This window comes from Oryzias latipes, chromosome 22, assembly GCF_002234675.1.
Source record: "Oryzias latipes chromosome 22, ASM223467v1".
NCBI lineage: Eukaryota > Metazoa > Chordata > Actinopteri > Beloniformes > Adrianichthyidae > Oryzias > Oryzias latipes.
In genome coordinates, this window is record NC_019880.2 from 728,296 (window position 1) to 755,817 (window position 27,522).

Here is a 27,522-nt window from a genome sequence, read left to right on the forward strand (position 1 = left end):
CAGTAATAAACTAACGAGAGTAAAGATGCTGCCTAAGGGTTGGACGTCAGTTCTCGCACTTGGTGTCTTCTGGTCGTTGATAAAAAGCGATGGGGAGTGGGGGTGGGGGGTCCTCGGTTTAACACCAGACGTGGCTGAAGATCCAGAAACGGAGGAGATGAAATTTCAGAAGGTTTCAGTCGGAATAGAGATCCGCTTTCAGACTTTTTCTGTTTGTGCGCCTCAGCACCCCCCCCCCCCAACCCCCGGCCCCCCAGCCCAGGACCGCCCCAATGCAATATCCTGCTCCTGCGCAGGGGGGGCGGGGGGGAACCTGATCCCGCGTCCAGCCCTTTAAAGGGACGCGGCGGACCTCCGCGCGCAGACCGGAGCGGCGCAGATGAATGAAGCTTCCGCCAGCCGCACCGGGGAGGGGGGGCTCGTCCGAAGGTAAGCCGTCCGCGCGCGCGCTCCACCGTGGTGCCGCCGAGATCACCTGTTGCTGCGACTGGGGGGTCGGGGGGAGCCTTCCTTTGTTTGAAACCCGTGTACACGGCAGACATGTTTGGCTCCGGCGGACGCTGACGCACAGCAGCAGGAGCCACATCTGCAGCTCATTTGCGGCCAAAAAAAAGGTTCGAGGGCAGTAAGTTTCAGGGTTTTGTCCAAAACATTTCTGCTGGATTCTCCGGTCGCTCCTCAGAAATCTGTCTCTAAAGTTTTTACCGACTGACGGGTTCGTTCCTAAAACCGGTTTATTTACCGACTGGCCACCGGCGCCGCGGAACCGTTGGTGCCGGTCGGCGTCAGAGCTTCGTCTGCAGCAGAGATCAGACATGCAGCTGTTTGCTGCTCCGCAGGAATGTCAGAGGCCTGTCATTAACCTGCAGAGGAGAAGCTGCACAGCTGCCCGCTAAGGAGGCAGGAGGAGCGCGGGGGAGGGGGGGGGGGGTCAGGCAGATAAGAGAGGAAGTCTGGGAGCAGAACAGATCTAAAGTAAACATCTTCATCTCCAACTGCCCGTCTTTCTTCTTTGCACATGCTCCTTTCTTTACCTCCAAATGGACACGCCTGTCTTCTGGAATAAATAGATAATCTGAGGAGGAGAAACAGGAGGAGAGACAGGAGGAGAGAAAGGAGGAGAGACAGGAGGAGAGACAGGAGGAGAGTCAGGAGGAGAGACAGGAGGAGGGTCAGGAGGAGAGACAGGAGGAGGGTCAGGAGGAGAGACAGGAGGAGAGTCAGGAGGATAAACAGGAGGAGAGACAGGAGGAGAGACAGGAGGAGGGTCAGGAGGAGAGACAGGAGGAGGGTCAGGAGGAGAGTCAGGAGGAGAGACAGGAAGACAGACAGGAGGAGAGTCAGGAGGAGAGACAGGAAGAGGGACAGGAGGACAGACAGGAGGAGAGACAGGAGGAGAGTCAGGAGGATAAACAGGAGGAAAGACAGGAGGAGAGACAGGAAGACAGACAAGAGGAGAAACAGGAGGAGAGACAGGAGGAGAGACAGGAGGAGAGTCAGGAGGAGAGACAGGAGGAGGGTCAGGAGGAGAGTCAGGAGGAGAGACAGGAAGAAAGACAGGAGGAGAAACAGGAGGAGAGACAGGAGGACAGACAGGAGGAGAGTCAGGAGGATAAACAGGAGGAGAGACAGGAGGAGAGACAGGAGGAGGGTCAGGAGGAGAGACAGGAGGAGGGTCAGGAGGAGAGTCAGGAGGAGAGACAGGAAGACAGACAGGAGGAGAGACAGGAGGAGAGTCAGGAGGAGAGACAGGAAGAGGGACAGGAGGACAGACAGGAGGAGAGACAGGAGGAGAGTCAGGAGGATAAACAGGAGGAAAGACAGGAGGAGAGACAGGAAGACAGACAAGAGGAGAAACAGGAGGAGAGACAGGAGGAGAGACAGGAGGAGAGTCAGGAGGAGAGACAGGAGGAGGGTCAGGAGGAGAGTCAGGAGGAGAGACAGGAAGAAAGACAGGAGGAGAAACAGGAGGAGAGACAGGAGGACAGACAGGAGGAGAGTCGGGAGGAGAGTCAGGAGGATAAACAGGAGGAGAGACAGGAAGACAGACAGGAGGAGAGTCAGGAGGAGAGACAGGAAGAGGGACAGGAGGACAGACAGGAGGAGAGACAGGAGGAGAGACAGGAGGAGAGTCAGGAGGATAAACAGGAGGAGAGACAGGAGGAGAGACAGGAGGAGGGTCAGGAGGAGAGACAGGAGGAGGGTCAGGAGGAGAGTCAGGAGGAGAGACAGGAAGACAGACAGGAGGAGAGACAGGAGGAGAGTCAGGAGGAGAGACAGGAAGAGGGACAGGAGGACAGACAGGAGGAGAGACAGGAGGAGAGTCAGGAGGATAAACAGGAGGAAAGACAGGAGGAGAGACAGGAAGACAGACAAGAGGAGAAACAGGAGGAGAGACAGGAGGAGAGACAGGAGGAGAGTCAGGAGGAGAGACAGGAGGAGGGTCAGGAGGAGAGTCAGGAGGAGAGACAGGAAGAAAGACAGGAGGAGAAACAGGAGGAGAGACAGGAGGACAGACAGGAGGAGAGTCGGGAGGAGAGTCAGGAGGATAAACAGGAGGAGAGACAGGAAGACAGACAGGAGGAGAGACAGGAGGAGAGTCAGGAGGAGAGACAGGAGGAGGGACAGGAGGACAGACAGGAGGAGAGACAGGAGGAGAGACAGGAGGAGAGTCAGGAGGAGGGACAGGAGGACAGACAGGAGGAGAGACAGGAGGAGAGACAGGAGGAGAGACAGGAGGAGAGACAGGAAGAGGGACAGGAGGACAGACAGGAGGAGAGACAGGAGGAGAGTCGGGAGGAGAGTCAGGAGGAGAAACAGGAGGAGAAACAGGAGGAGAGACAGGAGGAGGGACAGGATGAGAGACAGGAGGAGAGTCAGGAGGATAAACAGGAGGAGAGACAGGAGGAGAGACAGGAAGACAGACAGGAGGAGAGACAGGAGGAGAGTCAGGAGGAGAGACAGGAGGAGGGACAGGAGGAGAGTCAGGATGAGAGACAGGAAGACAGACAGGAGGAGAAACAGGAGGAGAGACAGGAGGAGGGACAGGAGGAGAGTCAGGAGGACAGACAGGAAAAGAGACAGGAGGAGAGTCAGGAGGAGAGACAGGAGGAGAGTCAGGAGGAGAGTCAGGAGGAGAGTCAGGAGGAGAGACAGGAGCAGAGACAGGAAGACAGACAGGAGGAGAGTCAGGAGGAGAGTCAGGAGGAGAGACAGGAGGAGAGACAGGAGGAGAGACAGGAGGACAGACAGGAGGAGAGTCAGGAGGAGAGTCAGGAGGAGAAACAGGAGGAGAGACAGGAGGAGAGACAGGAAGACAGACAGGAGGAGAGTCAGGAGGAGAGTCAGGAGGAGAGACAGGAGGAGAGACAGGAAGACAGACAGGAGGAGAGTCAGGAGGAGAAACAGGAGGACAGACAGGAGGAGAGACAGGAAGACAGACAGGAGGAGAGTCAGGAGGATAAACAGGAGGAGAGACAGGAGGAGAGACAGGAGGACAGACAGGAGGAGAGTCAGGAGGAGAGTCAGGAGGAGAGACAGGAGGAGAGTCAGGAGGATAAACAGGAGGAGAGACAGGAGGAGAGACGGGAGGAGGGACAGGAGGAGAGACAGGAGGAGAGTCAGGAGGATAAACAGGAGGAGAGACAGGAGGAGAGACAGGAAGACAGACAGGAGGAGAGACAGGAGGAGAGTCAGGAGGAGAGTCAGGAGGAGAGACAGGAGGAGGGACAGGAGGAGAGACAGGAAGACAGACAGGAGGAGAGACAGGAGGAGGGACAGGAGGAGGGTCAGGAGGAGAGTCAGGAGGACAGACAGGAAAAGAGACAGGAGGAGAGACAGGAGGAGAGACAGGAGGAGGGTCAGGAGGAGAGACAGGAGGAGAGTCAGGAGGAGAGTCAGGAGGAGAGTCAGGAGGAGAGACAGGAGGATAAACAGGAGGAGAAACAGGAGGAGAGACAGGAGGAGGGACAGGAGGAGAGACAGGAGGAGAGTCAGGAGGATAAACAGGAGGAGAGACAGGAGGAGAGACAGGAAGACAGACAGGAGGAGAGACAGGAGGAGAGTCAGGAGGAGAGACAGGAGGAGGGACAGGAGGAGAGACAGGAGGAGAGACAGGAGGAGAGTCAGGAGGAGAGTCAGGAGGAGAGACAGGAGGAGGGACAGGAGGAGAGACAGGAAGACAGACAGGAGGAGAAACAGGAGGAGAGACAGGAGGAGGGACAGGAGGAGGGTCAGGAGGAGAGTCAGGAGGAGAGTCAGGAGGACAGACAGGAAAAGAGACAGGAGGAGAGACAGGAGGAGAGACAGGAGGAGGGTCAGGAGGAGAGACAGGAGGAGAGTCAGGAGGAGAGTCAGGAGGAGAGACAGGAGGATAAACAGGAGGAGAGACAGGAGGAGAGACAGGAGGACAGACAGGAGGAGAGTCAGGAGGAGAAACAGGAGGAGAGACAGGAGGAGAGACAGGAAGACAGACAGGAGGAGAGTCAGGAGGAGAGTCAGGAGGAGAGACAGGAGGAGAGTCAGGAGGAGAAACAGGAGGAGAAACAGGAGGAGAGACAGGAGGAGGGACAGGATGAGAGACAGGAGGAGAGTCAGGAGGATAAACAGGAGGAGAGACAGGAAGACAGACAGGAGGAGAGACAGGAGGAGAGTCAGGAGGAGAGACAGGAGGAGGGACAGGAGGAGAGTCAGGAGGAGAGACAGGAAGACAGACAGGAGGAGAAACAGGAGGAGAGACAGGAAGAGGGACAGGAGGAGAGTCAGGAGGACAGACAGGAAAAGAGACAGGAGGACAGTCAGGAGGAGAGACAGGAGGAGAGTCAGGAGGAGAGTCAGGAGGAGAGTCAGGAGGAGAGACAGGAGCAGAGACAGGAAGACAGACAGGAGGAGAGTCAGGAGGAGAGTCAGGAGGAGAGACAGGAGGAGAGACAGGAGGAGAGACAGGAGGACAGACAGGAGGAGAGTCAGGAGGAGAGTCAGGAGGAGAAACAGGAGGAGAGACAGGAGGAGAGACAGGAAGACAGACAGGAGGAGAGTCAGGAGGAGAGTCAGGAGGAGAGACAGGAGGAGAGACAGGAAGACAGACAGGAGGAGAGTCAGGAGGAGAAACAGGAGGACAGACAGGAGGAGAGACAGGAAGACAGACAGGAGGAGAGTCAGGAGGATAAACAGGAGGAGAGACAGGAGGAGAGACAGGAGGACAGACAGGAGTAGAGTCAGGAGGAGAGTCAGGAGGAGAGACAGGAGGAGAGTCAGGAGGATAAACAGGAGGAGAGACAGGAGGAGAGACGGGAGGAGAGTCAGGAGGAGAAACAGGAGGAGAAACAGGAGGAGAGACAGGAGGAGGGACAGGAGGAGAGACAGGAGGAGAGTCAGGAGGATAAACAGGAGGAGAGACAGGAGGAGAGACAGGAAGACAGACAGGAGGAGAGACAGGAGGAGAGTCAGGAGGAGAGTCAGGAGGAGAGACAGGAGGAGGGACAGGAGGAGAGACAGGAAGACAGACAGGAGGAGAAACAGGAGGAGAGACAGGAGGAGGGACAGGAGGAGGGTCAGGAGGAGAGTCAGGAGGAGAGTCAGGAGGACAGACAGGAAAAGAGACAGGAGGAGAGACAGGAGGAGAGACAGGAGGAGGGTCAGGAGGAGAGACAGGAGGAGAGTCAGGAGGAGAGTCAGGAGGAGAGACAGGAGGATAAACAGGAGGAGAGACAGGAGGAGAGACAGGAGGACAGACAGGAGGAGAGTCAGGAGGAGAAACAGGAGGAGAGACAGGAGGAGAGACAGGAAGACAGACAGGAGGAGAGTCAGGAGGAGAGTCAGGAGGAGAGACAGGAGGAGGGTCAGGAGGAGAGACAGGAGGAGAGATGGGAAGACAGACAGGAGGAGAAACAGGAGGAGAGACAGGAGGAGGGACAGGAGGAGGGTCAGGAGGAGAGACAGGAAGACAGACAGGAGGAGAAACAGGAGGAGAGACAGGAGGAGAGACAGGAGGAGGATCAGGAGGAGAGACAGGAAGACAGACAGGAGGAGAAACAGGAGGAGAGACAGGAGGAGAGTCAGGAGGAGGGTCAGGAGGAGAGTCAGGAGGAGAGTCAGGAGGAGAGTCAGGAGGAGAGTCAGGAGGAGAGACAGGAGTAGGGTCAGGAGGAGAGTCAGGAGGAGAGACAGGAGGAGGGTCAGGAGGAGAGTCAGGAGGAGAGTCAGGAGGAGAGTCAGGAGGAGAGACAGGAGGAGAGTCAGGAGGAGAGACAGGAGGAGGGTCAGGAGGAGAGTCAGGAGGAGAGACAGGAAGACAGACAGGAGGAGAAACAGGAGGAGAAACGGGAGGAGAGACAGGAGGAGAGTCAGGAGGACAGACAGGAGGAGAGTCAGGAGGAGAGTCAGGAGGAGAGACAGGAGGAGGGTCAGGAGGAGAGTCAGGAGGAGAGACAGGAGGAGGGTCAGGAGGAGAGTCAGGAGGAGAGACAGGAAGACAGACAGGAGGAGAAACAGGAGGAGAGACAGGAGGAGAAACAGGAGGAGAGACAGGAGGAGAGTCAGGAGGAGAGACAGGAGGAGAGTCAGGAGGACAGACAGGAAAAGAGACAGGAGGAGAGTCAGGAGGAGAGACAGGAGGAGAGTCGGGAGGAGAGTCAGGAGGAGAGTCAGGAGGACAGACAGGAGGAGAAACAGGAGGAGAGACAGGAGGAGAAACAGGAGGAGAGACAGGAGGAGAGTCAGGAGGAGAGACAGGAGGAGAGTCAGGAGGACAGACAGGAAAAGAGACAGGAGGAGAGACAGGAGGAGAGACAGGAGGAGAGTCGGGAGGAGAGTCAGGAGGAGAGTCAGGAGGAGAAACAGGAGGAGAGACAGGAGGAGAAACAGGAGGAGAGACAGGAGGAGAGTCAGGAGGAGAGACAGGAGGAGAGTCAGGAGGACAGACAGGAAAAGAGACAGGAGGAGAGACAGGAGGAGAGACAGGAGGAGAGTCGGGAGGAGAGTCAGGAGGAGAGTCAGGAGGAGAAACAGGAGGAGAGACAGGAGGAGAGACAGGAGGAGAGACAGGAGGAGAGACAGGAGGAGGGTCAGGAGGAGAGACAGGAGGAGAGACAGGAGGAGGGTCAGGAGGAGAGTCAGGAGGACAGACAGGAAAAGAGACAGGAGGAAAGACAGGAGTGACCAAAGCAGATCCTCAGGACTCCTCTGTCTGGAGGTCACAGATAGGAAGGATCTCAGGAGCCTGCTGGCGATGATGTCACTGAACACATCATGACTTCCATCTCTGCAGCTGCACGCTCAGCAGCATGTCCATGCACATGGGGGGGGGGGGGGGGGGGTCTGGTTCCAACCGATTCCTCCCAGTCTGTCTGTTGGCAGAGTTTGGACTGATGAAGGAGGAGCTGACCTGAGACGACGACATTCCTCCTTTCCTTCAGATGCAGTCATGAAACAGGGAGAAGCTCATGCGAGAAGAAGACGGCTGGGATGTTCTCCACGTCCGTTAAAACCACGCAGAGGACTCTGCTCTAAAGACGAAGCGGTTCTGAAACAGCAGAACGCTGCTGCTTTCTGAGATGTCCTCTCAGGTTCTGGATCTGACCGACCACAGTGGTCCCCTCAGGATTTAAACCATTTCTTTGTCTTTTAGGACGTCAGAAAGGAGATCTGAATGTTCCCAGGAGGAGTCTCCTTCTTGTGGAGAAAGCTCAGCGTCGTCTGCATACGTGATGACTGTTGTCATTCTTCACTTTCTTCCAGGCGTGTTAAATCTTGAAAGGTCGCCTTGTGACGGACGCCTGAGAAGGAAAATTGCAGTGGGAGCGTGTGAGCGTTCGATCCCCGCGCCGGTGTCTGCAGCGTCTTTCCTGTATGGCTGACGGTTTAGAAGTCCTCCAAGCGGTTCTTTCTGAGCCGAACTCTTCTGCCCCTGCTCCGTGGGGGGAGGGGGGGAGGGCAAGCCTGCTGATCCGCCGCAGACACGACCTTTCAAGCTTTTCCTTACTGCCCCCCCCCCCTGAAAGGCAGTCAACCATGAGTCAGGTGAAAAGGAGGAGTCCAGCTCTTTTTGTCAAACATGCCCCCCTCCCACCCCTCCCCCGGCTGTGATGGGATGGTCATGCAGAAAGTGGTCATTGTGTTGTGCAGGACCCCCTCCCATGATTAAAAAGGGATTGCATAGCCTGTGGTATGGGGGGGAGGGGCAGGCTTGCAGGTTATTGGGCTCAGAAGCGGAGCGGTGAGCTGCTTTGTGGCTGGACGGCCTGGCAGTCTGAATGCTGGGAACCCCCCCCCCCCCCCCACACACACACACACACACAGATCCTCCCCCCTGAGGTTTTGGTCGGGGTGCGTGAGCTTCAGATGAAAGGAAGAAGTTCTGCTCGACTGTTTCTGTCTTCAGGGACTGACGCATCCAGAACCCAGGGAGGAGTTTACTTAAAGCAACACAGCCAAGCTTTTTTACCTCCAAACGTTTGTTTTTCAGAGTCTTCGCCATGACCGACGCCATGAAGAGCAGCGCTGCGGCTTCTGCAGCGGCGCCCCCGGTGGACTGGCAGAAGCGCTGCGTCTCTCTGGAGATGCAGCTGCTGAGGTTCCGGCTGCAGGCGGGAAAGATCCGGGAGCTGCTGGCAGAGAAGGTGAGAGCCAGAACCTCACCTGTGAGGGGCAGAAGCCCCGCCCTCAGGCGGAGCTTACACAGATGTGTGTGCAGACTGAATGTGAATCCAAAAGACGTCACATGGACAGAACCACGTAAAACTCGAGAGGTGGGGGGGCATCTGACCCCCACATGATCAAAGTTCTGCGTTCATCTGCCGAGTCGCTGCAGGAAGTTCAGGCTCCACACAAGCTGCTGCTGATTGTACCCCCCCCCCAACCCCCCCCATTCACAATTTTGAGGTGAACAGGGGTTGAAGGCCGGACGGGAGGCCAACAACAAACAACTTGAAAGGAGGGAAAGTGTGGAATCAATGTCGTTCAGACACCATCCCTGCTGACCCCCTCCCCCAGTATTATTTCTGTCTGGGGGGGCTCTCTGTGCTCCTCATCTGTCTGTCCTCCCAAGTTAGGAGTGTTTCCCACTTTGACCCACTTTGGAGTGGAAAAACAGAGAAAAGGTTGACGTAACTTCCTTTGACGCCACGTTGATCTGCAGCGGCTGCCTGGGAGCGGGGGGGGGGGGGGGGGTATCATGAGGAGGACGGTTCCTGCGTTTGGTTTTTAAGTTTCAACCACAGAAAGTTAAGAAGATTTCTAAGCGGTTGGAACATTAGTTGGGTTTGACATCTCCCACTGATAAGGTGATCTGGTGGACTTCCTTCTAGAGATTGAAGGCTCGTCTGCTTTGATCTTCTGAGCCTGAAAGGATCTGAATGTTTTTGGATGTGGAAGCTCAGACTGCAGCAAAGTTAGTCTTTAATCATGACCCGTCCTGCAGTCAGAACCACCTGAAGAACATCCACCAAAGACGAGACCGGAACCTCAGAGCTCCAATAAAACCCACATCCAGAGGAGGAACCTTCAACCAGCGTCTGCAGGAGGCCCCAAGCTGGACCTTGAGTCTGTTTCTGATGTTCATGCAGGAGATTCTGAACAGAAGATCAAACCAGAAACTTCTCATTAGTTTGTTAAAGGTCACGGCTCGTGTTCATGCAGAAGAAGTGAGACTTCTGAACACTTTCTACCGAAGAAGAGTCTGAGGAAACAAAAACCTTCAGCCTCTCAGGATCCAGAGACCTGCTGCTGGCTGCTCTTCCACCGGGCTGAACCTGCCGTCACTGAAAAATGACCTCAAAACAAAGGAAGAACCACTTCCAGCAGCTCCTGAAACCCGGAGGTGGTTCTGCCAAAAACCCAGACCTTCATGGAAGGTTCTGATGTCAAAAAGGAGCCGGTCCTCCCTCTGAGGCTGAATTCTTCTCTGGATGATTGAATTATGCTTTGATTAGATCACTGTCTGGTGTTCTCCACGTGCCGCATGGGGGAGGGGGCATGGTAATTAGACAGAGGTCAGCTGTCTTCTTTTCACATTCCACCATCCATTTTAGAAGAACATAAACACTCACCTGAGCACAGGTGTTAGCTCACCTTTGCACTAATAGTTTGCATGATTGAATGAATGAAAGATTTCACACTAGTTGGTTTAAAGGCATAGGTATGCGTTCGTGAACGCTATCTGTTTTGTGTACATGTTGACATGCGAACATTTCTTGCAGCTAGCAGGTGTGTTGATAACATTTCAGTGTGTGTGTGAACAGGCCCCGCCCTTTTTGTACTACATTGGAACCGTACCGTAACGATAAACAACCAGTAAACCTGTCTGCTCTATGCTGCTTCATGGTCTTACCCCCCCCTCTCACTATCACCCCCCCCCTCTCTCTAACGTCCCTCTCTCTTCTTCCCCTCTTTCCTTTTCCGTCCGGTCCAACACCAAAGATTTCCAAACATGGTTGAAATTAATAAAGTTTGGCCTCAATTACAAAAGGGGTTTATTCAGACATACCTTTGGTTTGTCTGAAGATGAATAACCCCTCTTGTTAAAGTAAAATATGTCCAACACAAGAGGCCCTCAGCTCTCATTTGTCTGCTCAGCTGTTGGACAGGACAAAAAAAATAAATAAAAAAAAAGACAGAGGTCAGCTGGATTTTTGACAGAGAGAATTGTTTAAAAAACATATTTTTCTTTTTTTCCATCTCCTTTCCTCAATGTCAGTTTTAATGGCATCAGATAAATCCCGCCCCCCGTCTGTCCCTCTGCCCACCCCCCTGCAGGGGTCTGTCTGATTATGACACATTTTTAACACAAACATGAACACAAACAGCACAGTGGGTCTTTGATCTTTCTCGCTAAACGTTGGTATTTTAGTCCCAAACCCTTTTTTAAATGTATTCTTCTTTGTCCAGACTGATAAGTATTTGTTTGACTGGCAGGTCTGACAGGAGGTGGTAGAAACCTCCTTCCTGAGATGTTTTTCTGTAACCCCTCATTTTTCAGCTCCTAAAATGATTTCATGCATTCCTGGCTTGCTGCTGACAGCGTTCCATTGAGCAAACTGCTATTTTATTCCCTCCTTTTTCCTGTTTGTGGTCGCCTGGACCTCCTCCAGGAATGGTTCCCCAGCCGTCCCAGCGTTTCTGTCTGCGCTCCAACGGTTTTAGTGTCTTCAGTGTGAAGTGAAAGCGGAGGAATTCTGCGTTTGCCTGACTCCTCCACACATGTGGGATCCGTCAGGACTCATCTCAGGCTCTGCCGTCTCCGTTTCAGATGCAGGATCTGGAGCAGAGGGTGACGGAGGCTGACCAGAGGGCGGACCGTGCAGAGAAACAGGTGGACGACGTCATTCCTCTCTTCCTTTAAAAACCGTTTTCAGTTCATAAGATGAGGGAGAAAAATCACATTTAAACACAAGTTTGGTCATTAATAAGTCTGGAATGAGGAGAAAAGTTAAGGAATCATGCAGGAGGAAACATTTCATCATTCAAAGGTTTCCAAAATGTGGAAGTGATGACTCAGCGTTTGTTGATAACCTTTAGATCAGCTATGGAGCATAAACATAGTTAAAAGGTTTTCTAAGGACGCAAAAGGTATTTTTATTTATTGATAGTATGTATTTTTTGCTTTGTCAAACTGTTCTGCAATTCCAGCCAGTATTTGAAATGTTTGATTTGGTTTGATTTGAAATGGTTTATTTCAAGCAATCAAAGCGAGAATAATGCAGAAAACAACAGAATCTGCAGTCATACATTCACACGAAGGCGTTTCCAGGAGGGGCTGCAGCAGGGCCACACCTTAATCATATGTGATCCAAACAGGTTTTCACCCAAAGCAACACTTTGACTTCCGGGTTGAAGCTTGGTTAAAAATGAAATGGGCTGAAACCAAGCTTCTTCCACTTTCGGCTTCTCCCATCAGGGGTCGCCACAGCGAACGAGTCGCATGGTAGATTTGGCAATGTTTTACGCCGGATGCCCTTCCTGACGCAACCTTCTCAAACCGGGCTTGGAACTGGCAGAGGTAGAGAAGGGAACAGGGAGCAGCCCGGAGTCGAACCCTGGTTTCACGAACGGAAGGCGCCGCAAACCAGCACGAGCTAAACCGGCTCCCCAAATGGGCTGAAACCAAGCACACTTCCAAAAATAACCACTAGGGGGGCTTGTTACACAATCAAATGAGTTTCAATTCACTCCAATGCCAAACAGATACGAAGGTTTTTATATATTGATGAAGATGTTTTACTTTAAAAGTCTTTTTTTCACTTTGTGGACACATCCAGGTCCAGGTCTAGAGCTCCATTAACCACCTGGATGCTGGTTAGCTGGTCCTGATCCGGGTTCTAGTTTACGTGTCTGGGTTGACACTGACTGAGGGTTGAACGATGTTTGTAGGTCAAACATGCAGCAGGTGGTTTTTTCACAGAAAGGGGGGCGTCAGGGGCGTGTCTGTTTGGAGGAGGACAGGCTTTGGACGTGTCACGCAGACGGTTTAAATCATTACCGGCTCCTCCAGGGGTTCTCTGCAGTCTGCGCTTTAATGATGACCTGCCGTAAAACAGCTTTTTTTCTGCCGCGCGCGTGCACGTTTCTGGGCGTTCACTCCTTTAATTATGTGTTTCAGATCCATATGATGGAGGAGAAGCTGAAGTCTGCAAACATACAGACCAGTGAGTGTGAGAGCTCGCTGTTCAGGAAGTACCAGGACCTGAGCAGCAGGGTCCAGGAGAAGGAGGCTCTTATCCAGAGGCTGGAGATGCAGCTGGAGAAGCAGGTATGAGGGGGGGGCGTGGCGTTACAGCAGGGGCGGAGCATCAAGAGCTCATTCAACACCCCCTGTTTCTCCTTTCTCCAGGTCTTAGCCAGAGCCCAGGAGGCCAAAATAATCGAGGAGAAGGCTGCAAAGATCAAAGACTGGGTCACCTTGAAGCTTAAAGAGGTGAAGACACGTTCTGTGGGATCAAGACATGTTTGCATTTTGTTCTGCATGTGAAGCAGGAGGTCATTCATGTCCAAAGTCAGAAAAACACCTGAACCTCACAGTCTTCGGTGGTTCTGACCCGCTGATCCGATCTGCTTGTTTGCAGATGGAGGAGGAGAACCAGCAGCTGAAAACGGTTAACCTGAAGCAGACGGAACAGATCCTGCAGCTGCAAGAGAAACTGCAGAGTGAGTACGACCGTTTGGATGGAGCCGGAACCCTTTGGAAGACACGGCCCCCAGACTCCTCTGACGGAGTCTGAGGCCAGACCTGCAGCCCTGATCCATGCAGACGGGTCAGCGAGCCAATCAGATGCATTTACAGATTTGTTTGTGGTTGAGCAGAGAGGAGGCAAATGGTTTCACACCAAGGGCTGCATGGAGGTGCAGGAGTCGGGGTTCTGACCCCTGACAGCCGCCCCCCAATAAGATGAACTCGGTCTGATTTGAATCGTTCTGAGGTTCCTTTTTAAATCAGGTGAATTCATTTGAATTCAATTCATTTCTGAGAGACAAACTCAATTTCCAGTCAAACTGAGAGTTCACCAGAAACAGGAAGTAAAATCCGTTGAGATTCTTATCTAGTGAACTCGTTTATTTAAATAAAAGAAAAGGCCCAGCTTTCTAAACTGTTCTGACAGCGGTTTTCACAATCAGAACTGTCCGATTCTCGTATTTTTTAGGGGCGTGTGTTGGCACGAGTCCAGCGATACGATACATATCACGATACTTATCACGATACTTATCACGATACATATCACGATACTTATCACGATACTTATCACGATACTTATCACATTACGGCTTTCATTGTAAAAAAATACTCAAATTCATTTCATTTAATGATCACAATGTTAAACACTGCAACCGTATCTCATATAAAAGCTGCTTTTACCCAAGCAAAGTCATGGTGCTTTTATTTTGGTAAATCAGAAAATATTTGTTCTAAACAGTCAACATAGTCTGCTTTACACAACAAAATATTCTTTTAAATATGAAAAGTATCTATCAAAGAATCAGAATGAATGTGCCCTGACCAATTAGGTTCTGCAGGTAGAACATGTGTCATAACAACAAAAACCACGATGTTGACTGAATATACAGCTGCTTGACTAACATCCTGGAGTTTTGTGCGTGTAAAGCTGCTCAAAGAGGCTCAGTGTGCGGAGCTGCAAACCAAAACCAGCGGTCAGATTCAGATGCTGAAGGACGCTGAATATTTAAACAGATATGGTCCTGACAGCGTTGGGAATCCATACCAGTATTATCAAATTGAACTATCGCGATCTATCGCAGAGTTCATTTTTTCCTACACCCCTAACGTCTGTCTCCGAAGACGGCATCATTTTGTCTGAAGACATTTTGGAAAATGATGAGAGAGTTCTGTGGCGGCAGAACTCTAATTTGTTGGAGCCAGACGTCGTCAGCATGGGATTGGTTCAAGTCGGTGTGAGACATTGTTTCTATGGCAACCACTCTCACCAAGCTTGTTGGAAGGCCACACCCCTACCAATTGAAAGTGGGCTACACGAAATCTGTCAAACATTTTGAACGTTGGGCCAGCAGGCTCCTTCTACTTTTATTGAGGCATCTGATTGGCCAGTTCAGAACTTGAATAATCCGAACCACAGATAAGACCTGATTAAAAAAGAGGATTATCTATTTTAAAAAGTGTACCAGATCCAGACGGTTCTTCTGACCAATAGAACGACTGAGGATCAGCTGTTCGTGTTTCTGTAGACGTCTGTGGGATTTTGGCTTCTTGGTCAGACGAGTCAGTTGGGTTGGGTCAGTTGGTTGTGAAGAAGCTCCATGAGCTCCATGTCAAACCTCCATTTTCTGCAGCTCTTTTGGAGAAACCTGGATCTCCTGGAGTGAAAGATGCTTCTCTGGCTCCCAGCACCACCCAGGATGAGGGAGGGACCTCCAGCATCAGGACCATGGCAACAGGTGTGCTTCCTTTAATGAAGGTGATGCTGGGACAGGACGAAGGAGGCGTTTTGCCGCCTGGATGATCGTGTGATGAAGCAGGAAGGTTTATCTGGCGTCTGTGCTCTGTGTCCTCAGATCTGAGGAAGTCACCAGAATTGGTCCCCAAAAGCTCGTGTCTCTGGGATTTCTCTGTCCATGAGCCTCTGGTTCGTGGAGGACGTTCTCCCAGCAGTGGACCGGAGCTCCAGGAGAGCCCTGAGAACCTGACGGGGAACCTGGACAGAGACAACTCCTCTGAAGAACTCAACAGGAAGTTCTCCTCCCAGTGCCTTCACTCCTCCTCCTCCTCTTCATCTTCATCCTCTGCTAACGAGATGGCTCATGCACCGAGCTCAGCAGGCTCCGCCCTCAGAGTGACGCCCAAAAGCCCACTTCTGTCCCGCTCCCCATCCAACAAGAACTCCTTTCCCTGCCTCCCCCAGCCATCGGCCCCGCCCCCGGGCGCCAGCATGACGCTGCCCAAAGTGCGGACTCCGCTCACGCCCAGAGACAGCATCCAGCTGGTCAAGAAGCACCGCAGCCAGCCGCAGCCCGGCCTGGACCGACTCCCCCACCTCAACGTGGACGTCCACGTCACGGCGCCGTCCTCCGCCTCCTCCACCCTGAAGAGCACAGGCACCGCCTCCCCTTTCTCTCAGCTCGTGGAAGAAACCGACATTGATGACGAGCCCCCCGACAGCACTGAGGGAGGGGGGTGGGGGGCGCACTCCGAGGTCCTGCCTCAGGAGGGGGTTTCCTTCGCGGGGCTTTCAGAAGACCTGGAGAAGGAGGATCCAGAGGTTCTGAAGCCGCCAACTCCTCCTCTGCACCGCTTCCCATCCTGGGTAGGAGCGAGCTGCAGGTTCCATTCCCCATCATTCCCTCCAACGGGTTTTTAGAAGCTCAGAGGACGAAGCTCTGAAGGAAATCATCTGCAAATGTCGGCTTGTTTTGCAGGAGAGCCGGATTTACGCTGTGGCCAAGGCGGGGATGAGGGTGTCGGAGGCGGGACGAGGTGAGAGCCGCAGCCGGCCACGAAACCCCGCCCCCACTCATGCACGGCCTTGTTCTGCGCTCGGAGCCTGGAAGGTGTCAGCGTGGGGGAGGGGGCACTCCCAGAGGAAGGGGGGGGGGGGGGGGGGGGGTTCTGTTCGGATCTGTCATGCTGGGTTTGATGTTGCTTCCTCTGGCCTGAGGCCCTGTACACCTGTGCAGGTGGAAGCCCCTCCTTTTTCCTCTAAATGCCACCCAGGAAAATTGGGGTGGGGGTTGGGGGGTGACTACTCATTTTGCCTTTTCCATCTGCTTCTGGACCGGATTTGGTCAGACGAATGTCACCGTTTGGGTAAATGTTTGAGTCGAACAACAGAAATCTGAGCCAATATTTACCGTAGTAGAGAACAGCGGCTGATGTCCAGCTTGATTCGGTTCTGTTTGGAGTTCTACGATCCGTTGGTGTCAAATATGCGATTGACTGACTAACCCCCACCCTCTCAGATGGAAAAGGTTTGGATTCAGGTCCAGCAGGCTGGAGCTCCGCCTAAAGGTCACAGAGGTGACGTCTGCAGTCGTGTCACCTGAAGCGGGTCTTCCATCAGACTGAATCCTTCGTTTTGTTTTACTTTGGTAACTTCTGTGAGTTTTCCAGCATGAACTGCTGCTGTCGTTTAAAACCAACCTGCAGGCGGTTTGCGCAGAGCCTGCAGACAGTCTTTAGAGAGCCTGCAGGCTCTGCGCAGACCGGCTGCAGGCTCTCTCCATAGATCAGCTGCAGGCGGTCTGCGCAGAGCCATGTTCATTCATGTCAATGTTCCAGGGTCCGGCATGCCCCAGTGGCCAGTGGCTCCTCCCACCCCGCTCGTTTATAAGAACATCAAGGTTCCGGTCTACACCACACTGAAGGGGGTCAGTCAGGTTTCATGCCCCCGTCCTGGTGAAAACGCGCTGGTGTCTGATTCCCGCCGCTTGTTTCAGAAAGCCACCCAGATCAGCAGCACGCCTCTGCCCGACGACGAGTCCGGCTCAGAGGACGACAGCAGCTCGCTGGCCAGTTCACGCACGTCCATCCTGAGCCCCGACAGGAAAGGCAGCGTTCCCGGAAGCCCCCGCGCCGTCAAGAGAGGCGAGTCCAGAATCATCGCCGTCATTAAAAAAGACATTAACCCCATGATGCAGTTCAGTGTAAATGTTTTAAATCATCCAAAAGCCATGGCACAGACGCTGCCCTCTAGGGTTTGTTGGAGTCACTGCAGAAAATGAATGTAAACGAGAGCTGAGGCTCTGAGCGCCGCAGTTGAGACCAGAACCAGCAGCATCACAGCCGCATGTCCTCTGCGCCACAGGCGTGTCCGTGTCATCCTTCAGCTCTGAGAGCGACTACGCCATTCCTCCGGACGCCTGCTCGCTGGACAGCGACCACTCTGAGCCGGAGCAGAAGGTGCAGCGCACCTCCTCGTACTCCTGCGAGAGCATCAACCTTGTGAGTGAAACCAGCAGCTGATGCCCTGAACGCCTCAGCAGTTCCTGCTCAGAGAACGTTTGTCCGGTTTCCGTAGGAGGCTCTGGAAAAGTCCGGCTACCTGCTGAAGATGAGCAGCCAGGTGAAGGCCTGGAAACGTCGCTGGTTCATCCTCAGGAACGGAGAAATCCTCTACTATAAGTCTCCGGTGAGGAACAAGCAGAAGGAGACGGATACGTCACCTGAGCATGTGGCTCCTCCCACGCCCGTCGTTTGTTAATGTCTCCTCTTATAAACAGGCGTGTTCTTGGTTTTCAGAGCGACGTGATCCGGAAACCTCAGGGGCAGATTGAGCTGAACTCTTCCTGTGGTTTAGTTCACGGCGAGGGAGCGAAGACTTTTCAGGTGAGGGGGCGGGGTCACGCAGAAGGTTTTGTCATTCTGGCGTTTGGAACTGTCGGGAACTGGACCCCATTGTAGACGGTTTTAGAAAAGCCCGGTTTGCCTAACGCGGACCGGACGAGCTTTACTGCTGCACATCAGAGGAGCAGCAGGAGATCCGGAAAACCTTCTGGTTCCTCAGCGCAGATCCATGTCTCCTCTGTCCCGACCATGCTGCCTGACTGATTCTGGTTCTGGTTCTGGTCCATGTCCTCCATTTCTCCCTGCTGTCTCAGCTGATCACAGAAAAGAAGAGCTACTTTCTGACCGCCGACTCGCCCAACATTCTGGAGGAGTGGATTCGAGTTCTGCAGAACATTCTGAAGGTCCAGGCCTGCAGCCCCGTTTCTACGGCGACCGGCGGGAAGCCCACAATGAGAGGATGGCTCACAAAGGTCAGAGGTCATGATTGGGAGTAAACCTTTTTATTTAAAGTGGGATTTCCTGTCCTAAGGCAGCAAGGAGGACACTTTGGTCTCTCCGGGCAGCCGGTGTAAATCCACCGTCCCCCCGAGAGCGAGGGTCTCTGTTGTTGCAGATGAACTCTGATGCGGTTCACTTCAGCGTGAACGCAGACGGACTTTCCATGAGCTGCAGGATTCAAAGCTGAAAAAACGCAAAACTTCAAGCAAAAAAGTGTAAATGTGTGCTGGCTGGAGGCCGTGTAGGAGGAGCTTAGAGGAACGAATTCTGGTTTGTTTGTGTTCATATGAAGCTCCGCTTTAGCCGGAGGAAAATCAGTGAACGCCAACTTTCCTGGAAAATGGCCGACACGAATCCTAACGTTAGTAGGAATGTGCCGAGTCGCTTTTTTTTGCTTTATTCCAAGAAACCGACAACTGTCAGTGTAGAGCTAAAGATGGGAACATTCCTTGTCAATCAAAAGACAAGTCCCTCATTTCATCATAATTCCGTTCTCCAATTTGGAATCTAAAGATGAGGTTCTTCAAAATTCACCACAACGGATATCAAAGCAGTGTCTGCCAACCTGCCTCCAGTGACGCCCGTCCATCATCTTCCCCTGCAGTTCCCCTGCAGAGCTTCAAAAGCAGCCGGTCAGAGTCCCTGAGGACCAGGGCTGGGAGTCTCTGCTTCCAAAGAACCGGCTGGTATCTGCAGATGTTGACCTGCATGACGTTTCTGGACGCTCCTGCTGCTATGAAGAGAGGGAACCGTTTCCTGTCCCTGATCTGCCCAGTGGAGCTCTGCGCTCTTCTTAGATCAAGATCAACTCTGTAGCTCCTCTCAGGGGAGGTGCTGAACATCTCTGGTAGGATGGAGGTGCTGAACATCATTGGTAGGATGGAGGTGCTGAACGTGTCTGGTAGGAGGAGGTGCTGAACTTGTCTGGTAGAGGGAGGTGCTGAACATCATTGGTAGGAGGAGGTGCTGAACATCTCTGGTAGGAGGAGGTGCTGAACATCTCTGGTAGGAGGAGGTGCTGAACATCTCTGGTAGGATGGAGGTGCTGAACATCTCTGGTAGAGGGAGGTGCTGAACGTCTCTGGTAGAGGGAGGTGCTGAACATCTCTGGTAGAGGGAGGTGCTGAACATCTCTGGTAGGAGGAGGTGCTGAACATCTCTGGTAGAGGGAGGTGCTGAACATCTCTGGTAGAGGGAGGTGCTGAACGTCTCTGGTAGAGGGAGGTGCTGAACATCTCTGGTAGGAGGAGGTGCTGAACATCTCTGGTAGAGGGAGGTGCTGAACATCTCTGGTAGAGGGAGGTGCTGAACATCTCTGGTAGGAGGAGGTGCTGAACATCTCTGGTAGGAGGAGGTGCTGAACATCTCTGGTAGAGGGAGGTGCTGAACATCTCTGGTAGAGGGAGGTGCTGAACATCTCTGGTAGGAGGAGGTGCTGAACATCTCTGGTAGGATGGAGGTGCTGAACTTGTCTGGTAGAGGGAGGTGCTGAACGTCTCTGGTAGAGAGAGGTGCTGAACATCTCTGGTAGGAGGAGGTGCTGAACGTCTCTGGTAGAGGGAGGTGCTGAACGTCTCTGGTAGGAGGAGGTGCTGAACATCTCTGGTAGAGGGAGGTGCTGAACATCTCTGGTAGAGGGAGGTGCTGAACATCTCTGGTAGGAGGAGGTGCTGAACATCTCTGGTAGGATGGAGGTGCTGAACTTGTCTGGTAGAGGGAGGTGCTGAACGTCTCTGGTAGAGAGAGGTGCTGAACGTCTCTGGTAGGAGGAGGTGCTGAACATCTCTGGTAGGAGGAGGTGCTGAACATCTCTGGTAGAAGGAGGGGCTGAACGTCTCAGAAGGTCACTTGTTGCAACGTGTCATCAAAGGCTTTTTCTCCTCAGGTCAAACATGGACACTCAAAGCTGGTCTGGTGTTCTTTGGTTGGAAAAGTGTTCTTCTACTATCGGAACCAGGAAGACAAGGTTCTACAATGTTCTCCTCTGCATTGACGGGTTGGGGTGGGGTGGGGGTTCTGCAGAGGCATTGATTGCGTTTGCTGCTCGTGACCTTTCAGCTGCCGCTGGGTCAGCTGCAGGCCTCGGAGGCGTCGGTGCAGGAGGTGGACCGCTCGTGCGACTCGGACGAGGACTACGAGGCGGGCGGGCGAGGGTTCCTGTCCTCCCACTGCACCCTGGTGGTCCAGCCCAGAGAGCAGAGCCCCACATATCTGCTCATCGGCACCAAGCAGGAGAAGGACGCCTGGCTGTACCACCTGACCGTGGCCGCCGGCTGCGGCGCCAACTTCCGCGTGGGCACAGAGTACGAGCAGCTGATTGGGAAGCTGCTGGACGCAGACGGAGACCCGGGTGAGAGACCTGGACCCAATCTGCTCTGTAGATGTAAAAAACTAGATCCGCTTGTTGGTTTAGTGTTTAAAATCTCTCATTAAAAACTAAATCTGAACAGAAATGTACTTTGTAGTAGTTTTACTTTAGACAGACGTTGGAGGAAGTTGGTCAAGGTTTCCTAAATAAACCAAAGCTGTTTGCAGAGGTTTGGATGAATCTCTGTAACCTGTCAGGAATTTTTACAAAGATTCTGTTTCTTTGCCACAGAAGCTGTAAAATGTAGACTTTTTTGGTTTGGTCCCTCTTCCTGCAGTGGGTCACTGTAGCTGTTTTCTGCTGCTGAGCGCTCTTGTCCTCCTCGTGCACGCTCTCACGCACTCTGGCGTGAACGTCTCTCCTCAGACTCGCCGCTGTGGACGAGCGACGCCCTGAGTTTCAGTAAGGAGGGTCTGCGCTCGCCGCTCACCACGCTGCCGTCCGAAGCGCTGCAGACCGAAGCCCTCAAGCTCTTTAAGGTCCGCCTCCTTTCTTCTCCTCATCTGTTCTCTGCAGGTTTCTCTCCGTTCTCCATCCGTCTTTTTCTTCATCTTCTGTCAAACCGGCTCTTTTCAGTCTCCATCCGGGTTCTGGACGAGTGACGGCGAAGACTTCAGAGCAAAAACGTCGGTTTAGGAAACGACGAAAACACTATTCCTTTAGAAAATAGATTTTATCTTTCAAGGATAATAAATTCATCAACAAATCTTTGCAATTAGAAAACACAAATTAGATGAAATCAAAGTGCTAAACATTCTTTGTATTCAGAAAAAGTATTTCATGGACCTTTCAAAGATATATTTAGCTAAAACGTTGATATTTCTGCCAACAATTCAGCCTATTTTTTTTAAATTCCAAACATTAAACATCAAAGCTTCAACTCAGATGTCGGATTTAAAAAACTGATGGAAAAGTTTGAGAAAAAAATGTTTTTGATGCTGAGACTGAAACGGTTTGACACATGATGGCAGAATTCTGAAATACTGCAGAATCTTTAACCCCCCCCCCCCCCACACACACACACACACACACACAATCCCCAGCAGGTCAGAGGGGATCGGTTCATTCTTAGACCAGTCGGCCGTAGGAACCTGAACATGGACCACAAAAACCCGTCCGGCGTTCTGCTGGTTCTTCCTCTGCTGCCTCCTCTTCGGCTCCCCCTGCTGGTTCCTGTTGACGTCACGCTGAGGCGTTTCTTCTGCTTACAGTCGTGTCAGCTCTTCATCAACGTTCTGGTGGAGTCTCCATCCGTGGACTACCACACCTCGCTGGCCCAGAATGCCTTGCAGGTGTGCCTGACCCACCCGGAGCTGCAGAATGAAATGTACTGCCAGCTGATCAAACAGACGCACCGCCGGACGCCGCACAACCATTCGCTCACGCAGGTCAGCCGCGGCGCAGAGTTCAGAGCCGACGCTCCGGCCTGCAGCCAACTCCTGTCCGTCTCCCAACAGTGCTGGCAGCTGCTGTCCCTGTGCGCGGCGCTGTTCCTCCCCCAGCAGCACTTCCTCTGGTACCTCAGGGAGTACCTGCAGCTCAACGCCGACACCAGGTGAGCCCAGGTCCCAGTCCTCCGTCCAAACTCCAAATCCCCATCCATCCCATTTCTGATCAAAGTCTCTCCATGCATGAAGCACAACAGAAAGACAGGAGGCAGAACGGCTGGAAGTTCAGATTTAGCATATTTTTACATCAAATTTTTTAAAAACCAGGACTGAGGTGGGGAAGTATGCCGTTTACTGCCAGCGCTCTCTGGAGCGGACGCTGCAGAACGGCGAGCGGGAAGCCAGGCCGTCGCGCATGGAGATCATCTCCATCCTGCTGAGGAACCCGTATCACCACTCGCTGCCGTTCAGCATCCCGGTCCACTTCATGAACAACACGTACCAGGTAAAGCAGACGGCGGCGGCCCGGTGTTCTCTGTCCACTCATGGTCTTGCGGGACACCACTGACACATTTCAGCAGCAAACAGCTGAAAACTGTAGAATTTCCTCTAAATATCACATTTATAGACCTGGTTTTTGAATCATGGGAAAACAACATGTGGAGAAAACCAAACAGTTATTTCTCTGGATTCTCTAAATCAAAACGGAGATTCCCTGAATCCACGACTTGATGACACGAGAGACAAAGCTGGTAGTGTTAGAAATTCTTCATGAAAATGTTCTAAAATGTTTTAGCTCTAGTTAAAGTTATTGCAGCTGATAGAGAAAAGTTTTTTACTGATGTGAGGCTTCATAAGGCTTCACAAACCCCTGGGGCTTTTCATAGACCCCTGTTCAGTTCCTCGCCATCTGCTGCAGTTTTCCCACTGGAGCTGCAGCTGCTGCACAGCTCAGGATGTCCCGCTGACTGCGTGGTCTCTCTGCTCCTGCAGGTGGTGGGCTTCGACGGATCCACCATCGTGGAGGAGTTCCTCAACACTCTGAACCAGCGCATCGCCATGAGGAAGCCGCAGCTGACGGGGTTCGCCCTCGTCACCGACGATCCGTCCGGAAAAGACCTGGAGCACTGCCTGCAGCCGACGGACAAGGTGCTGCTGAAACGGCTGACTACGGTTGTTCGTCTGCAGACGTTGACGCTGCTGCGTCTGCAGGATGGCCGTCTGCGTCTGCTCGTCCTGACAGCCGCCTGACAAACCCACGGCTTTGAAAACAGACCTTCTTCTTTTTAACCAGATCTGTGATGTGATTTCCAAGTGGGAGCAGGCGCTGAAAGAGATGCACCCTGGGAAAAATGAAGGCACGCGGATTGTCCGACTCACCTGCAAAAAGAGGTGTGATTTGAAACGAGGCTTCATGAGGGGAAGGCAGCGAGGAACGTCTGAGATCCACGTTTGTGTTCTTCAACCTTCGAAATGTCACGAATGAGCAGAAATCCCCCCTGAAGGAGTTTTCTGTGTGTGTGTGTGTGTGTGTGTGCAGGCTGTTTTTCAGGTCGCAGGTGAAGGGGGAGACGGAGCGAGAGCGCCTCCTGCTGGCGTACCAGGTGAATGCAGACGTGCAGCAGGGCCGCTTCCCCGTGAACAAAGAGCTGGCTCTGGAGGTGGCGGCCCTCATGGCAAAGGTCTGACGTCAGTGGCCCATACCATAATACCGCCACAGTTTTAACCGTGTCATTTTAACTTGATTCTTTGTTTTCTTTTTATTTCTTTGATGCAATGCTGTGGTCTAAAAATGTCTCTGAACCAAACACACTTCCTTTTAGGAGGTGACGATGGTTCAGAGTTTCTGTGCAGGTTTCTAAGCCCCTCCCCCTCCTGCAGGTTGAACACGGGGATCTGGAACGCCCAGGTGTCTCCGCCTCCTCAGGTTCTCCCAGACCTCAGCTGCTTCTTCTGCAGGTTCTGGAGCGGTTCTACCCCAAACCCTACAGGCAGCACTGCAGCGCGGAGCAGCTCAGGTAGAGCCTACACCTGTTTCACGCCTCCCTCCCCCTCTCTGGAGCATGAACACGCATGTTCACGCGTGACGCTGAAGGATCTTCTGCCCTGCAGGGAGCTGTCGGAGCGTCTGGCAGTGAAGTGGTCGTCGCTGCGCGGCTGCAGCGCCTCGGAGTGCGTCCGGATTTACCTGACGGTGGCACGAAAGTGGCCCCTGTTTGGAGCCAAACTCTTCAGTGCAAAGGTGCGAGGTGCCCCCCCTCATCCTCAGGGGTGCCCAAATCCAGGCCTCGGGGGCCGCTCTCCTGCATTATCTGCTGTTGATTACCATCCTTTACCATGTAGGACACCGGCCTCGAGGCCTGGGTTTGGGCCCCCCATGTCTAGATCTTCATGCCCCCCCTCCTCAGGCATAATCAGAATAAAAAAGCTTCATTGGGAGGACGGATGTGTCCGTAAAAACTGTTTCCTCTCCCACAGCCTTCCCCCCCCTCCCTTTTCGAGCAGAGCCAGGTGTGGCTGGCGGTGGGGGAGGACGGGTTGTGTGTGCTGGACCCCACCATGGTGAGTCTCACCGCTCTTTGGGTTTGAAACCTCCAGGTCTGACGATGTGCTCATGAGCAGCATTTTGGTCTCAGACAGTAAAGCATGAATGGAGAGCTTCAGCTCTCAAACCTTCATCCTTCTGCTCCGACCTTTGACCCCCAGCACACCCTGGTGTCATACCCCTACCTGTCGGTGATCACGTTCGGCGGCTGTCGTGATGATTTCATGGTGGTCACGACTCAGCGGAGGGAACCTGGCGGGGGAAAGAAGATAGCAGAGAAGCTCATCTTTGCGATGCCTAAACCAAAGGTAGGACCCCCCCTCAGCTTTTAAACCAGAAAACGTAGATTATTTTTCTTCTGCTTCACCTTCTCAGCAAGTCGGTTTCATTTTCTCAAAACTGCTCTGGAAAACAGCAGGAAAAATGCAGGTGTGAGGACTGAGCAGTGGGCCCTGTGGAACCCCATGAGGAACAAGAACACCTCAGGGGTCCCAGAGGTTAGACTCCTGGACGTCCTGAAGGTCGTTTGGAGCTCAGCTCACCTTCTTAAGGCGGATCTCACATTTCTGCTGGTTTCTTCTGGACCAGACGTCATCGTTGAGCCTCCAGCTCCACAGAATCGAACCTCCTCCACCTTTCAGTCACCTGGTTTCTGAGGGACACCTGAGCACGGGACAAACCGGTCTGCAGGTTTGCATTGGCCCAGTGGAAAAGTGAGACTGGGGAGGTCAGGGGTTCAACTTTATGGTTGGGTCGTACCAAACAGCCATGGATGACTCGCGCTTTTCAAGGGTAAATCTTCAAACGGTCATGAATGACTGGGAAGCAGCTGATTGTGATGGACAGCAGCCGAAGCTGTCGGTGCAAAACCGCTTTTCTCCACCTCAGAATTCCATGGAATCATAAACGTTTGAAGAGCTGAATGTAAAGAGCAGAGCCAAAGCTCTGGGGTTAAAGGGAAATCCACCAAATGGTTCCCAAGTGTGGCTGCAACTGCCCCCCCCCCCCAAAAGAATGAGTCCAATGTGGACCCCCCACCACCCGTGCATTCAAACAGGTTTCCACACCTCCACCCTCTCTCCTCCTCCCCTCTTTGTCTTTGGAAAGTCCGACTGCGTTCACACTTAAATAAACCGAACCAGAGTTCATCTGCAAGAGAACAGAGAGCCTGGTTCTAATGAGGACCATCATCCTCTTGTTTGGTCCAAACCAGAGTTCAGGTGAGCTTTCACACCTGCAGAACCAAGAGGATCCAGACCTGGATCCGAGAACCAAAGCTGGCAGAGAGGATGACCTCTGAGAAACCAGACTGTCCGCTGGTTTCTTCTGCTCCTGCAGACACTGATGTGGTCTCTTTCTGCTCTCAGGTGCTGGAGCTGACGTTACTCATGGCCAGCTACATCAACCATTTGAACCTCAGCGCCCCGCCCGCCTCCCACCAGCCTCTCAGCCAATGGGATGGAGACAGCAGGCTCTTCTCCAGCACCAACGGCCCCACACTGCTGTGAGAGACCGCACAGGACGGACCAGGGAGCAGTCCTGGGCCCTGACGCACAGAGATTCCTCTGCTTCCTGTCAACCCTCTGATGTTCTGAGGATCATGGCGTCCTCAGCATCTCACAGTCTGTCTCAGATTGGAGAGGCTCCGCCCATCTGCTGCTCTCAGAGACTCGGCCTGCTTTCATCAGTGGACGTTCTCCCAGCTGAATCTTCAGAACAATGTTCTGCTCTGAGACCTGCAGCAGCTTTGGAATGAGCTCCCTTAAGATCCAAGTTCTCATTGAAACCTGTCCTGATGACAGGAAAAGATCGAATCTTAGTTGAAATGTTTTGTCAAATTCTATCCAGATGTTTCTGGAATTTGTCTTTAATCTACAGATTTATAACTTTACGACACTAAAGTGAATGCTTAGGGGCTGAAAGGTAAACGTTGGTGGAGGAACAGCAGATTTCTTTGCTTAAAGCTGAATTTTCCATCGTTGTTTACAGATAACTGATGCTTCAGTTCTAACCTTAACATCTTTAATTCCTCCAGATGTTTTTCAAAAACCTGTTTCATTTAGTTTTGCTGCATTGGTAAAATGTCATGAGTTTTGTTTGATCTCCTGAAATGAACCAGAAAACTGACTGTTAATGTTGTGGATGGTTCTGACGGGTCGACTCTAACCGATGTGAACCTGCAGCCTCTTGAAGAACCGCTCAGCATCAGCAGCTCACAGCTAACTGTGTTTGGATGACTTGAACAGAAACGGATAAACCACTAAGTCACCTCTTAATTTATGTGGCCACTGTGGGACGCCTGCAGGATCCAGCGCTCCGGATCGCTGCCAGTCTTTGTGGTTCAGGTGACTGCTGAGGTGTGCTGCACATGCTAAAGCGTGCCTTTTTCATGTTTTATTAAAGGGAAATGTTTCTTGTTTCACCCAAATGTTTTGTGAAAACCACTTTCTCCCCCTGTTTAGTTTTGACGTCTCTAGTTTAGACACAACCTTGAGCTGAAACTGCCTCCTTTCCCAGCGTTGGTTAACGTGTTGCTGTGAAAACCTGACGCTCTCTGCAGATAAACAAATGTAAACGCTTTTTAAAATAAAGTATTGATAGATGGAAAACAGCTGAGAAGGTTAACAACCTTTTCAGGACTCCCAGAGAATTTAGACCAAAGCAGATGTTTTGTTTGCGACACCGCCGGCTTCAGGGAGGCAGGACCACTGCTTCAGGTGGCTCCGTTAAAGACAGACACCTTTTTAAAAAGACAAAGTTTGGGCTTTTTTAGGCTACAAGGACAAAGATTATTGCCTTTAAATGAGAACAAAACTGCATTCAGACAAACCTCAATCCTTTTGAGAAAATGTTCCTCACTTCGATCAGCAGAATTATTTGGTGAAAGGATGAGCTGCTGGATCCAGTCTGAGGCATGGAGGCGGAGTGGTCATAATGCTGCTTTTGGTGATCAATCTGAGCTCTGCAGGAACAGCCT

At 52.5% G+C, this 27,522-nt stretch overlaps 1 protein-coding gene and 1 long non-coding RNA gene across 4 annotated transcripts; one reads left to right on the plus strand and one right to left on the minus strand.

Annotated features, from left to right (window-relative positions):
• plekhh1 (pleckstrin homology, MyTH4 and FERM domain containing H1) lies at positions 1-27,150 on the plus strand. Of its 3 annotated transcripts, XM_023951431.1 has the most exons (29): positions 4-429; positions 8,465-8,618; positions 11,246-11,308; positions 12,596-12,745; positions 12,827-12,910; positions 13,059-13,140; positions 14,797-14,901; positions 15,019-15,767; positions 15,880-15,937; positions 16,739-16,827; positions 16,897-17,044; positions 17,265-17,401; positions 17,478-17,588; positions 17,699-17,785; positions 18,058-18,216; positions 20,130-20,210; positions 20,303-20,594; positions 20,979-21,091; positions 21,824-22,000; positions 22,070-22,167; positions 22,328-22,505; positions 22,994-23,149; positions 23,295-23,392; positions 23,541-23,682; positions 23,882-24,018; positions 24,113-24,242; positions 24,479-24,562; positions 24,707-24,853; positions 25,913-27,150. In XM_023951431.1, the coding sequence occupies exons 1-29, from the start codon at positions 380-382 to the stop codon at positions 26,051-26,053; spliced, it is 4,200 nt and encodes a 1,399-aa protein (XP_023807199.1). In that variant the 5' UTR covers positions 4-379; the 3' UTR covers positions 26,054-27,150. The 3 variants fall into 3 exon arrangements, with proteins under 3 accessions (XP_023807200.1, XP_023807198.1, XP_023807199.1); XM_023951430.1 differs by having other exon boundaries at positions 3-429; positions 21,824-22,167; XM_023951432.1 differs by lacking the exons at positions 24,479-24,562; positions 24,707-24,853; positions 25,913-27,150 and having other exon boundaries at positions 1-429; positions 21,824-22,167; positions 24,096-24,239.
• On the minus strand, positions 26,987-27,481 carry LOC105356872. The gene is made up of 3 exons (XR_910932.2): positions 27,376-27,481; positions 27,175-27,285; positions 26,987-27,099 (listed from the first exon to the last, which is right to left on the minus strand). It is a non-coding gene; the product is annotated as an uncharacterized LOC105356872 (long non-coding RNA).
• Positions 27,482-27,522: the final 41 nt, after the last annotated feature.

Coding starts and splice junctions, on each gene's coding strand:
- plekhh1 (XM_023951430.1), top strand. CDS start 380: ATGAATGAAGCTTCCGCCAGCCGCACCGGGGAGGGGGGGCTCGTCCGA. Junction 12,746..12,826: donor AGATGCAGCTGGAGAAGCAG/GTATGAGGGGGG, acceptor TCCTTTCTCCAG/GTCTTAGCCAGAGCCCAGGA. Junction 16,828..16,896: donor TCTACACCACACTGAAGGGG/GTCAGTCAGGTT, acceptor CGCTTGTTTCAG/AAAGCCACCCAGATCAGCAG.